The 14,123-nt window shown below is 41.8% G+C and overlaps 1 protein-coding gene across 8 annotated transcripts in view; it reads right to left on the reverse strand.

Annotated features, from left to right (window-relative positions):
• TMEM260 (transmembrane protein 260) overlaps positions 1-13,582 on the reverse strand; it is a 51,081-nt gene extending 37,499 nt beyond the window's left edge. For 2 of the 8 annotated variants that reach the window (XM_065593850.1, XM_042841330.2), the window contains exons 1-3: positions 13,339-13,576; positions 4,262-4,293; positions 3,355-3,506 (exon numbers count right to left, since the gene is read on the reverse strand). In XM_065593850.1, coding sequence (XP_065449922.1) covers positions 3,355-3,506; positions 4,262-4,293; positions 13,339-13,483 — 329 coding nt within the window. In that variant the 5' untranslated portion in view covers positions 13,484-13,576. Of the gene's footprint in view, positions 1-3,354; positions 3,507-4,261; positions 4,294-6,382; positions 6,444-13,338 lie in introns of those variants that run through there. The other 6 variants (XR_006172427.2, XM_008170934.4, XM_065593851.1 and 3 more) reach the window with 6 other exon arrangements.
• Between the last annotated feature and the right edge of the window lie 541 nt (positions 13,583-14,123).

Raw genomic sequence — 14,123 nt, forward strand, 5'->3', positions numbered from 1 at the left:
CCCAACTATGAAATGAATACATAGAAAATATATACTTAAAGCAATTAAATGCATAATACCGAACTTCTCTCTACAATAGAGAATGCATCTTCTATGCAAAAAAAAAAAAATTACACTTTGGAATCATATTATGCAAACACAAAAGATTCTTTTGTAAAATGAATAAATATTAACTGAAAGGAATCATTCATACTTTCTACAGACTGAAATTATAATATAGTTTCTCGGTATCACAAAGCAAAAATTAATGAATTATTGACGTCTATTATCAACAGTCTAACTAAAGAATTCTTTCTAAATGCCACTTTATGGACCTTAAATGCAGTATGTTAAGAAACGTAAAGAGAAAAAACGATATTTTGTAATTGTAGCTCTAAAGAGTAAGCTGCTCATTCAGTAAAAGTCTTGCTTACTGAAAACAGCTTTTTACATCAACACATTTCAAGTGGCCTTTGTTTTAAGAAACAAAATCTGTGGTAAAAAAGAAACAGGAGTTCTTTATATCTATCCCAGCAGTAAGTAGAGAGAACACCATGTGAACAATTACCTGGTCGAAGTATAAATCTGTTTAAAGAATAAATGTACTGAACACCATTCAACACTAATCCCGTATGTACTGTAATGTCCTCTTAAATAAGAAAGAATGCCACTATTCAGAGACTCAAAAGCCTCTCATTAAACATGAAAATAAATTGTTCTGACCTGTGAATGAATAAACTCGTGAAATATCTCAAACAAATGCCTGACAAAGGAATAACCCTCCTAAAGGAATACATTTCCAGTACACACATGCTGGAAAATAATAAAACACAACAAAAATTAAAAAAACAATGCTTCACTGTAGTGGATGTATAAGCAAACGTGCCCTGCTGGTGGTTTTACGTTCACAGAAGAAAGGTTTTTAGAGGTTAAGTTCAGGTCACACGACAAATGAAATTGTAACAACCCAACTGACATTGTATAATGTCTTCTTCCACTCAATCAATAGGGCACTGTTAGTCCTATTTCCATAGAGATGGCTTGCTCCTTTCTGAAGGGTGCCTATTGTTTGAGGAGAGAGATTTGCCACTTGAACTGTGTTGTTCCCAAAGGATACGTACTTCATCAATTATTTGTATTCTTAACATCTACATATTTTCATATTAACATCTGCAGCATACCTACAGCAAGCATGTGCACTTGGCTGTTTTTCTCTTGACCCTGACAGGTTTTCAGAAGCCACTTAACAATCAGCTAAATTATAATTAAGGCACAAAGATGTAGAAGGATTTGATACACCGTTTTAGAGAGCTCAAGGTGTCTAGAAACCTGGTTAAAAAAATGCAACAACCCATACAATTTTAAAGCCGTTAAAGTAGATTGTGCCAGTACATTTTCAGAAAAATGTATAAATGTGTAACAGAGCCAGCCAGCAACAGCTTTTTTGTTAAATAAATGTCTTAAGCACTAAGAACTGATTTAATAAAACACCACCCAACCATACTTTTGAAATATATTTGACACACAATGCCTCAAAATGCACTTTATCAGTTGGCACTGCTGAGTTTCCATGATGTTAACAAAGATAACATATTATTAAGAATTATGAAATGTTACTTCAGAGACAGAAAAGATTATGGCTGATTGTTGACTTGGCCATTTCAAGAGATTCTTGTTGCTCTTTTTAAAATAAGTTTTAAATATGACTGAACTAACAAAATTAATTTTAGAATCCCTGGTTTTTCTTTAAGAGTAAAAAAGCACCCGAAGCTAGTCTGCCATTTTAATATTGCTTTCCTGTAAGAAAACTTTTTTTAAGTTATTGGGGGTGGGGGGGAATTACAAGGCTTCATAGGCCAAGTTTCAGCACATAACAGATGTCTTAGTTATAAACTAAGAACCAGGGAAGATCCTTAATGACAGCGTAATAATAGGAACTATAATAATGATCAATCAGAAAGATTTAGAGCATGAAAGAAAGCGTTCTTCTTGCTAATTAATTCAAGCGTTATGATGTTTTGTGCCCTGACACTGTGCATGGTGCTGTACATAAAAGAAATGACAATACTTCCTACCCTGGAAGTTTACACTCTAAATATACTGTTACAAACTGAGAGCCTTTTAATTAGAGACATCAACTAGATTTATTATTATTTAAGGATAAAAATGATGGAGCTAAATTTTATTTATACGCTATTATAGAGAACTATCTAGCACATAATATAGCTAAAGATATTTCAATCTATAAACGTGCACTTGGGGTACAGTATGAAATCTTGTATGAAGGACCATGTTTGGTTTTAAGGTACGAATCTTATGTTAAAATATCAATTTCTCTTTAATAAAAGAGAGCTTGTCGAATGACAGGGGCCATTCCTGTGTGGAGCTGAGAGCTCTCAACACCTACTGAAGTTTGTCAGAGTTCAGGGTATTCCAGCTCCCACAGGCTCAAGTCCATTGTTAATTTCCTTATATATATTTTAAGTTACATTTTGTGCTTCCACTCAAAGAACGTATTAAAAATTCTGATATGATTTGGTGACATTTTCAAGTCATGAAGTATGCCCTATTTTTCTCTGTAAAAGAGAATTAGAAATTGTTTATATCTTTTGCCATAATCCTCTCCGATATGGGTCAGGCTAAGGTTAAGAGTATAGGGAACTATCACATCAAAGACAACCAGGGTTAACAAAATCCAAAACCACGTGCAATTCCAGTTGTCTTCTTGTTACAAGGTTAGAGGTCTAGAGAAAATGGAGAGGTTAGAAGGTTCTGATTCTCCTGCAGACTGCAACGCATACAGTGGGAGAAAGCAGCAAACCACCGTAATAGATGCAGCTGCCAATATTGATCTTTGCTGTTCACATCATCCTTCTTGCAAGTATTCTGAATTAGAATGAATATCCATTGCAGTGATGTAACTAGAAGGCAGCACAGGTATGAAGACAAATCAGGTACCACAGACAGGTATCTGCCCATAACCTCTAACATAAGCAATTAAATTAAATTTACAGTTTACCAATAGGTGAAGCTCATCTTGCTAATTTAAATGGACCATCTGCATCTTTATATAATGACAAACTTCATTAGTTCATTAACCTGATCGGTGATTTGTAATAATGAGACAGAAAAACTTGTCAATCCTTTTTAAGAAGAGTGCTGGGGTTTTTTTAAAGGAACTTTTCTGAAGGGACCCAGGCCAAATTTAGATTAAACTATTGCTAGTTTAATCAGATTAATCTATTACAGTTCAAAACTTAAGGGAGAAAATCATGGTTAAAAAGGCCCGGAGGTATTGCTGGTTAATCTAACCCACTTTCTGAGATGTGGAAGAGAGCTGGGAGAAAAAAAGATAAACACTAGCAACTACTTTACCTGAAAACTGTGTAATATAGCAAAGATGCTGCAGCTGCTCCCAGTAAGCCACAGAGAAGATTTACTCGGTAGGCAATGGAACCAAAAGGGAACAGACCAATTACCAGTTTGGCCAGCAGAGTGAACAAAGGGTAGCCAGGAGGATGGGCAACCTATGGACAAACCAGTAATAGGTTCACAAAGTTTCCATACAGCTGAAGTAAAAATTGCAAGGATATTCTAACTGAGAAGTATCTTCTTTATTAGCCTGGTATTATACACTATGGTCTATCATCAATAACTAGGGTCTTTGAACAGAAGCGTCTCTGTAACAATCTTTTTGTGCCAATTTTAACTTAGCAAATATTTTCTTTAGTAGATTTGGCTACACAAATCACCCATAATAATGACTCACTTAGAAAAGAGGTGACACATTTCATTATGATTTCTTAAACTGCTTGTTGTATGGGGTCACAGTATATTAGGGTCATTCAAAAGGCTGTTTTTAAAAAAAGCAAATTCTGAACTATTTTATTGGTTAGCAAGTTGAAAGACCACACTGCTATCGGATTACCACCATGCTGACAGTCCTAAGGTCTTGCCTAAAGGGATCATGCACCATAATAAAGTTTATTAAATAATAAAACTTATTAAAATTGTTAACCCGATTTATTTTATTCTCCCCAGCTTATACAAAATTTGGGTTGATAATAAGCCAGCTACTGTATATACAGTAAAGCCTTTGCTTTATAATTTAGTTTAATTGGATTTAAAACTTGAAGTAAATTGTCGCGTGCTGTACTTATAAGTTAGTAAAAACTGTGGTTTGAAAATAAATTAATCTACTTTACTCCATGCTTAATTAAACTTCCTTAATTCCTAAAACTGTTAATGAGAGCATTGATTAAACAATAAAACTAATACTTACTCCAAGCTCATATGCGGCTGTGATCAGCTCCCCTGTGAAAAAATAATGTAAAACCAATAATTACTATTAGGAAATGACACTCCTCCAAAGTTTTCAAAATCCAAATGCTTGCATTGGGGTTTTGCATTAATTTGACTGGATAAAACTGTAAATCTGTAGAGATTTAACAGCATGAAATTTTCTAAGAATATTTTCTCCCTCTGATGTCGTTGCACAAAATATCTTTTGTATGTTTTTTGCAAGACTCTTATGGACAGATAAGTGAAGGTATAGGTAGGCTGCATTAAAGAATGGCCTGATACGTTCACGTTACAGACATTATTTTAAAAAAAGATTAAACGGAGACTACTTGTTTCAATAACTTTCAAGGAAAATAGCATTACAGATTGTATAGTTTATACTGCAGTGTTTCTTAGCAACCTGGTTATTTCTCATGAAAAAATACAGTTTTATATTTTTAAATAGGGCAAAAAAAATAATAATTGTGCATGTATGCCTGGGTCAGTTTATTTAGGAGACCAGCTATAACATGGTGCAATTTGAATCTGCAGCATTATTTATTTAAAAAGTGACCCTTGTTCCTGCTAGGAGATATTAGACTCAGCCGACATCTTCATTATATAATATAGTTTAGATTTTATATTTCGTTTGTATTGCCTATGATTAAAAAAAAAAAAAGCCAAGAAAGAATTGTGTTAGCGTAATAATACTTAGCATTTCTACAGTGCTTTATATCATTAAAGCATTTTACAAACATTATGTAGTCATATATATTAAATATATTCAACACACAAATACATTTAAACAACACGAAGGCAACAACACAAGTAGTCACGAAATTCAAAGTTAATGCTGATATTCTATCACTAAATGGAACATCAAGGATCTAAGTCACCTTGGATAGTCTGCTACCTGACATTCTAAATCAGTGAAGTGGGCTGTAGCCCACGAAAGCTTATGCTCAAATAAATGTGTTAGTCTCTAAGGTGCCACAAGTACTCCTGTTCTTTTTGCGGATACAGACTAACACGGCTGCTACTCTGAAATAAATCAGTGATGTGATCCTTGCCTTGAATTTCTAGTGCCTTTCTTAAATGGAGAGCTGCAGTCTCTCTGATGTACTGAATACACTGGTCATTATTATTACTATTATTATACACATTTTAAGGTGCTTGTGCAGTATTTTAAGGTGCAGGCTGTATGGCAAAACGATACATGATACAGAGATAGTATGAACTGCATTGCTCCTTGCCGTATAAATGGCTATGTGTATATTACAACAGTATTTTTTTTTCATTTTCAAATAATTCTATAACAAAGATAAGAATTATACAAGAAGTTTTTTAAAACCATCCAGTTACAGTGCACAATTAGGAAAAGAGGTGGTAGTCAAGTTATACTTCCTGTTAGTCACTGATGTCAAATCAGGGATCTCATCTAGAGCTGAGCATTTGAGAAACCCCCCCGAGGCAGCCCCTGCTAGCATAAAAACCTCTCAGCCCTGGGTTTTGTAGTGCTATTAAGTGCTATTTTTATTACTACTCTATTTTAGGAAAGGTTCCATGTAACAGACGATCTACAAAAACACAATTTGGATTTGGAATTTACTCATCCCCAAATTTAATTTAATCCATAATGGCTACGGCATTTCTGAGGTATTATAAATCCAGGGAAGCCAGCAGGGCTTGGTTCTGCATGAAAATGAGCAACGCAGAGGAACTGAGCGTTCTTGCTACCCAGAGCATACTCAATAAGGTGCACACCTAGCTGCAACTTGCTAAGCCAGGGTCGTCTCTTTTCTTCTGCAGAGAATTAGATAGAGCTGGGACTGGGTTTAGAGACTAGAGTGGAATCCTGAACTAATGGGAGTTTTGCCATTGACTTCAGTGGCAACAGGATTTCACCTCTTGTACTTAAGTGTGAACCCATAAATATAGGTTCTGCACCAGTGGTTTTATTGTTCCATAAAAGTTACGAGAGATCTCACCAGGCAGAAAATCCTCCTAGGTGCACACTCAGCAACAAGACTAAGACGTTCTGGAAAGCACAGTGCAGAGAGTTTAGACAGCATTGGCCATAAGCTATCGTAACCACAGCCTGAGGCACGTTAGCAAAGCAAACCTCTGTAATTTGTTCCAAGTGATTCCCCAATTTTGACTATGACCATCGTCTACGGTGCTCCTTGTTTTCCTTTGCAAACAGAAATGTATGACACCTGCAGCACACTGCGTCCTGGAAAGCAGAGTCGTGAGGATCAAAATTAGCAACCACTGTGAACGTGGCTAAAGGTCACACTAATAAAGGAACCCCTGAATTAGGCTTCCTGCCACTTTAAAAGCGCTGTGATAACTACATACCTGCACAGTTGCTAAGGAAGCTGAATTATCCAGACTTCAACTTGTTGGATTAACAGCAGGTAAAACCAGGCTCAACGGAGTTGGATGTTGCCAATTTTTGCACTAAACTGTAGCCAAAGCCACAGCCCATAGGACTGAGCCAAGAATAGGGCAGCGTCTGAAACAGTATCACGAACTGTATCTGAGGGTATGTCTACACTACCTGCCGGATCGGCGGGCAGCGATCAATCCAGCAGGGATTGATTTATCGCATCTAGTCTAGACACAATAAATCGACCGCCGAGCGCTCTCCAGTGGACTCCAGTACTCCATCGGCGCGAGAAGCATAGGTGGAGTCGACAGGGGAGCGGCAGCAGTCGACTCACCGCAGAGAAGACACCACGGTAAGTCTATCTAAGTACGTCGACTTCAGCTACATTATTTATGTAGCTGAAGCTGCGTAACTTAGATCGATTCCCTCCCGCCCCCCCCGCCCCCCAATGTAGACCAGGGCTAAGAGATGGCTAGGGACTCAATTAAATCTTTCTAGGATATTGGGTAATGTATCTGTTTAAAATGCCTATTATTGACAAAATAGATTATGCACTATTATGCTGATACATATTACTATGGTATTGATCCATACTGCGGACAAGAACAACACCAAGATAATATGTATGTAAACTGCCAAGAAAAGCTGTGTGAAAAGTTACAGGATGTATAGCATTGTCAATTGTTAAGCATTACGACACAGCTTTTAACAAAGTGTTAATCGGAACAAATACCAAAACCTCTAAAACACTTCCTGCACCAACCTTCATTTGAAAAATGAAACAATACAAAAGAGACAAAGGAAGTGCTGCTGCAATCTTGACAAACCACCAGGGGTGTGTGATTTGTAGGTCTGCACACAGGACAAGGAGCCAGGAACAACTGGATTCTAAACTGGCCTCTGACCCTGCCTAATTCTATGACCTTGAGTAAATCATCAGCCACTTAATCTCTCTTCCTCCGTTTCCCTGGCCATCTGTAAAATGTGGATAATAATTACCGACCTCACAATCATGCTGTGGGCATTAATTAGTGCTTATAAAACACTAAGTATTATTATTACATAACAGGGTATATGTGACACTGATATAAAATCAGGACATGAACATGAGCTTGACTTTAAAAAGAGAGGATAACACTGTGTGCCTTGAGGCTCAGAATATAGGGTGCTGCTGTCTGAAACAGAGAGAAACGTTCTTTTCAACTTGAGTTTATCTGATCCATTTTAAGCTGGTTTAATGTCTGCTGAATTTTTTGAATTAGTTGTAAATTTTATTCTCTCTTTTTTTATTATTATACCAGCAATGGGAAAAGACTTTGAGAAAGCTGCCACTGAAAATATCTGCATCATTCTTGGCATTTACATTTTACGATTACAACACTTCAAGGACAATTTTTTAAAAATATAGTGTTTTGAAAATATTGGGCTGGCTTTCAAAACTAAGTATGATTTTAGACCCCAATCCTGCAAATACTTAAGCACTTGTGCAACTTTACTTAAATGAGTAGTCCCATTGACGTCAATGGAACTACTCTCATGACTAAAGTTAAGTGCTTGTAGCATCAGGGTCTTAGAGCCCAGATGCTCAGGGACAAAATTTACAAAGGACTTGTTTGTCCAGGGGTGGGGGAAGGGAACTGACCTGGTCCTTAAGCAGAAGTGCTTATCACGACTGTAGTACTGCATTTATTGATTCAACATGCTGTAGTTTACTGCTATCAGCCACTGTTTTGGAAGAAAAAAAACTGATCCTCCCAGTGGGATGTGGTGTGGAAATGCTGGAACCCTAGATGCACCTATTCAAATATTTTAAGTGAAAGCCCGTGTAGAAGTCTAGGAAGAGCGGGGTTGGAAATGTCCTAGGCCTCAGCAAGATCCAGCGCCAAGCCCCAAAAGCCACAGATGGTGTAACTGGTAGCTGACTCCGAATGAAATGGAAAGAACAAGGGAAGAAGAGACACGATCAGGCAGACTACCAGAGGGACATGCTACAGGAGCACTGCTCCTTAAGCCCCACAACACATGCAAAGACTGTCACTTATGTCTTTGTCTTACTCACAACCTCAAGTGGAATCTATTATAGACCGCCTTTAAGGAATCTCTCTTGCAGTGTATCAAAGGCAATCCTCTGAACTGAAAGCAGGCATTTCCGCGCGGCTATCTTGGTGGCAACACTCTTCTTATTAAAGTTCGGGGCCTCTTGTGATCAGAGTCAGCCAATCATGCTAAACTGAGCAGTGGTGTTGTGACACAACATAGCACCTGCCTCTGGAAATTTCCACTACATGCATCTGACGAAGTGGGTATTCATCCACAAAACCTTATGCTCCAATACGTCTGTTAGTTTATAAGGTGCCACAGGACTCTGTCGCTTTTTACAGATCTAGACTAACACGGCTACCCCTCTGATATTTGCCATAGCACAGTAACACTCGTAATATGCTAGGTTATTATTAGCAGAATTGTGGTAGTACCTACAGATCCCAATCACAGACCAACTCCCCATCGTACTAGGCGCTGTACAAACACAGAACAAAAAGATAACGCCTGTCGTGAGGATAATGCCTGTTGAAATATCACCAACATAAAAAGACATGGGGTGGATAAAATGAATACAACATACAAGCAAACAGGTCTGAGGGATGAACAGCACGTGCCTTGCTGTTTCTTGGGTTTTGCTGCTGTTGTTTTTGATATACTCAGATGTAATCAACGCCCAAAGAACTAAACTCATTTTAATTTATGGTCTAATCAGGAAGCAGTATTGTAGGATCATAAAAGTGTCTATCCCCCTGTACTGAGGCAGGACTAATTAACCTAGCCCATCCCGGACGGGTGTTCGTCTGATTCCAGTGACAGAGATTCCACAACCTCCCTAGATAACCTATTCCACTACTTAACTATCCCTATAGTTAGAAAGATTTTCCTAATGTCTAACCTAAATCTTCCTTGCTACAGATTAAGCTGATTACTTCTTGCCGTCCCTTCAATAGACATGGAGAGCACGTATATCACATTTGTTTTCATCCTGGATACAAAAAACTGAGCAAAATCACAATCAAAACAGCACAGAACTGTTCCACAAACTGTAAACATGCATTATAGCTACAACCCACAGGCATTGTCTAAGGTAATACAGGTATGTATCCCAGCAGAGATTATTTTAGAAGATGAAAAGGTTATTATTGTAAATATATTGCTCATTCCAGATTAACATATAATATGGTTAAAAAACTGAAACAGGCAAAGGAAGATGCTTAAAATTAAAATAAATGTTAAATTGAATGAGAAGTCATCAAGTTGTGCCTTAGCTAGCCAATGAAATGACATTGTTACTCCACTCTGTCTCTCCCTTCACCCTCCCATTGTCTGCTGAACTCACTTCTTCCATCTTGTCTTAAATATAGTTTGTAAACTCATTGGGGCAAGGAACTACCTTTTACTCTGTAACTGTACAGCATTTAGCACTACAGGGACCCAGCCCTCATTGGAGCCTCTAAGTATTGGTATAATAATAATTACAGCCCTGCAGCCAGGTTACTTGCAAGGCATGCAATGTATCTGGGGCCCCAAATGTGCACTTTATTAGGAAGATTTTTGTGAAGTGAAACAATTCTGTTTTCCACTGTCCTTTAATCAAGTACCTATCACTTGAAACACCATTCAACTTCGTATTAATGTATGCACAGTTATGCTAAGCATATATTACCTTAAACTTACAATACTGCCTATGTAAAACATCCACATATTAAGCAGGAAATATTGTACTTTGCATAACTATCCGCCCACTACTAAAGAAATCAAAGACAATTGACCACAAGTCTAGGGAAAAAACAGAGAAAAAGTATAATTTAAGATTAAAATTAAAATATAGTTCTAATTGGTTTTCGATTCTAAAATTACTTTCTCTAATTAAATCCCAATTTCCAATAAGGGGGAACGTCAATTTAAACAGGGACAAGAAACATCTTGGATTCAGAGGTTAAGAGGCAACGCCTTGAATAAACTGCTCAGCTCTTTTGGGGGCTGGGAAAGAGAAAGCAATTTAGTCTGTAAGTACCTTTATGTAATTAGTATACCAGCCAACACACACAAACTCAAACTGCAGCTGAACAGGCAACATGCAAACCAGAAGTTTAAGCAGGACCAGCCTTACAATTTGCAAGTTCCCCAAGGAACGGGAGGAAAGATGACATTTTCCCTTCCTATTGGCAGCAGGAGAGAGAGTTGGTTTCCCATCTTCCCCTAGTTATACTACTCGAAGGACAAATCAGTCTAGTCAATACACTGCCATGTCGAATATAGCCAGACACATGCTCAAAAGAGTAAGAGCCCAAGCAGTCCCATATTGCTTGTGACATTGGCTGATTTTGGACACAAATTGTCCTCCCCAAGGCTGCTTTCTAAATCCCTTATTGAAAGGCAGGACCCAGACATAACACATGTCACAAAACCGGATGCCACATGAAATCAGCATGGTTTGGGGTGTGACTCCAAAATAAATCTCAGAGAGTAAGCTGAGGTCCCTAGAGGTTTCAGAACCCTCCTCCACTGCAATAGAGTACAGCAACCGGGCACAGAGAAAGCGACCACCCCCGGCCCTGAGAGACCATCCCTGAAGTAGAGGGAGGAAGAGGCAGGAGAAGGCTACACAGCGGCTGGACAGCAGTCTTCGTAAGACTTGTTACCGCTCATTACTGTCTGGCTATGGGAGAGTAGGGGACAGGCATGGGAGGGCTTCTGGGCCTGTTGGGAGACAGTCTGCATATACTCTTCTCAATTCTCACCTGCTGGGGTGAGACTCTCCTCATTCATTCCCACCCAAAGTCTCTCCCAGGAGGAAAGGGTAGTGGGTGCTGTACAGGGTTCTCTGCTTGGGGTCCCTCTGTAGAACCCTGACTTTGAACCTCTGACTCACACCCCCTGCCTGTTTTCTCATTTCTTGTCCCCCAAAATCAGCTGATCCCTCTGTTCTCTTTTGGCCCTTCCCCTCTGAAGAGGGGCAGGCCCTTCTGATTTGGTAGCTAGATCCTCAGTGGCAATCCATAGAATCAAAGGACTGGAAGGGACCTCAAGAGGTCATCCAATGATGGAGATTCCACAACCGCCCTATGCAATTTATTCCAGGGCTTAACCACTCTGACAGTCAGGAAGTTTTTCCTAATGTCCAACCTAAACTGCCCTTGCTGTAATTTAGGCCCATTGCTTCTTGTCCTATCCTCAGAGGTTAAGAACAATATTTTTTCTCCCTCCTCTCTGTAACAACCTTTTAAGTACTTGAAAATTGTTATGTCCCCCCTCAGTCTTCTCTTCTCCAGACTAAACAAACCCAGTTTTTTCAATCTTCTCCTATAGGTCATGTTTTCTAGACCTTTCATCATTTTTATTGCCCTACTCTGGACTTCCTCCAATTTGTCCACATCTTTCCTGAAATGTGGCACCCAGAACTGGGCACAATACTCCAGTTAAGGCCTAATCAGAGCGGAAGAATTACTTCTCATGTCTTGCTTACAATATTCCTGTTAATACATCCCAGAATGATGTTTGCTTTTTTTACAACAGTGTTGACTCATATTTAGCTTGCAATCCACTATGCCCCCCAGATCTCTTTCCACAGTACTCCTTCCTAGGCAGTCATTTCCCATTTTGTATGTGTGCAAGTGACTGTTCCTTCCTAAGTGGAGCATTTTGCATTTCTCCTTATTGAATTCCATCCTGTTTACTTCAGACCACTTCTCCAGTTTGTCCAGATCATTTTGAATTTTAATCCTATCCTCCAAGGCACTTGCAACCTCACCAAGCTTGGTATCGTCCGCAAACTTTATAAGTGAACTCTGTATGCCATTATTTAAATCATTAATGAAGATACTGAACAGAACCGGACCCAGAACTGATCCTTACAGGACCCCACTGGTTATGCCCTTCCAGCTTGACTGTGAATTACTGATAACTGTTCTCTGGGAACGGTTTTCCAACCAGTTATGCACACATCCCTCTAGAAAACAGGAACCAAATAGGGCACCAGGTACCATCTAGAGTTTTCTGCTTGGCGGCTCCATCCAGAACCCTGATTTTTACCCTTTGACTTCAGTCCCCTTCCTGTTTTTGCACTGGCTGCCCCCAGTACTTAATGGTGTTCTGGGTCTTGCGCTCCCCCCCCCCCCACTCACTTGAGGGGTGACCCTAGGCCTGCCCTTCCCAGAATCCAAACAGAGCTGGGGGAAGGTTGTACACAAAAGCACACACACCTCAGTGGTTGGGGGGCTGTTTGTGCTTGGCAGTCACTCCCTTCGGGGATGGGGTGTATGTGTATGGGGGGGTAGTTCAGTCTCTCCCCATGGAGATCTGGGGCGGGAGGGGGGGCACAGCCGCTGCAGTATCACCGCCCCCCCCCGGGGTGGGTATCCGGCTGCGCACTGCAGGCTGGGGGAGCCCGGGCTGGGGCAGTGACGAGACGGGGGTCGCCGAGCGACACGCCCACGGGGATGCCCTGCTGGGGTGCGACTGTGCGGGGCGGGTCCCGTGTCCCCGGGGGTGCAGGAGTCACTGGCCCCGCTGCAGCCCCCGGACAGCGGGAGGGGGTCCCGGCCCCGTCTCCCCTGCAGGGCGAAGCGGTTACCCGGCCCGGACGCTGCAGGCTGGGCGGGGAGCCCTGCGCCGGGGTCGCGGGGGCGGCCTGGGTACTTTACCCGAGTCTCCCCCGGGCACGGACGGCGGCAGCGTCGCCGCGTACGCGGCAGCCACGGCAGCGCCCAGCGCCCCGGCGAAGCCACCCGCTCCATGGCGCTGGGGGCCCCGCTGCCTCCCAGGGCGGCTGCCGGGCTGGGGACCCATGTGCAGGCTCCAGGCAGCCCGCCCGCCGCTCCTTCCGGGAGAGCCGCGGGGCGGGGTGGGCGGTACCACTGCCGCAGGCCGCGCGGGTGGGCCCCACAAGAATGGCGCCGTGGTCCGACCCTGGCCCCGCCTGCTCTCCCCCCACCCACCCCTCGTGTTGGTACATTCGGAGGGGGCGGGAAGGAGGGGAGGCCGCTGTCTCCCTGCGGTGGTGAGACGTACTGCGGGCGGGAAAAACCACTGAGCGGGGGGCCGGGAGAAACCACTGCGCAGGGGGAGCATAGAGGAGGCTGGAGCAGGGAGGAAAGGGGGGAGGAGATGGGGCGGGGAGGCAGACTGGAGGGAAGGAGGCGGGTAAGGAGAGAGAAGGGGAGGAGGAGCACAAGGAGGGAGTGGGGGAGGGGAAAGAGACTGGGGGAGGGGCACAAGGAGAGAGTGGGGGAGGGGAAAGAGACTGGGGGAGGGGCACAAGGAGAGAGTGGGGGAGGGCCACAAGGAGTGTGGGGGAGGGGAGAGCGACTGGGCAGGGGGACAAGAAATGAGGGGGGCTAGGTGAGCTCAGGACTAGGCAGGGGATTGGGTAGGGATATAGTGGGGGTGCTGTGGGTACTGGTCTGGTCCAGTCAGGCATCTGGGTTCA

This window comes from Chrysemys picta, chromosome 4, assembly GCF_011386835.1.
Source record: "Chrysemys picta bellii isolate R12L10 chromosome 4, ASM1138683v2, whole genome shotgun sequence".
Taxonomy (NCBI): Eukaryota; Metazoa; Chordata; order Testudines; family Emydidae; genus Chrysemys; species Chrysemys picta.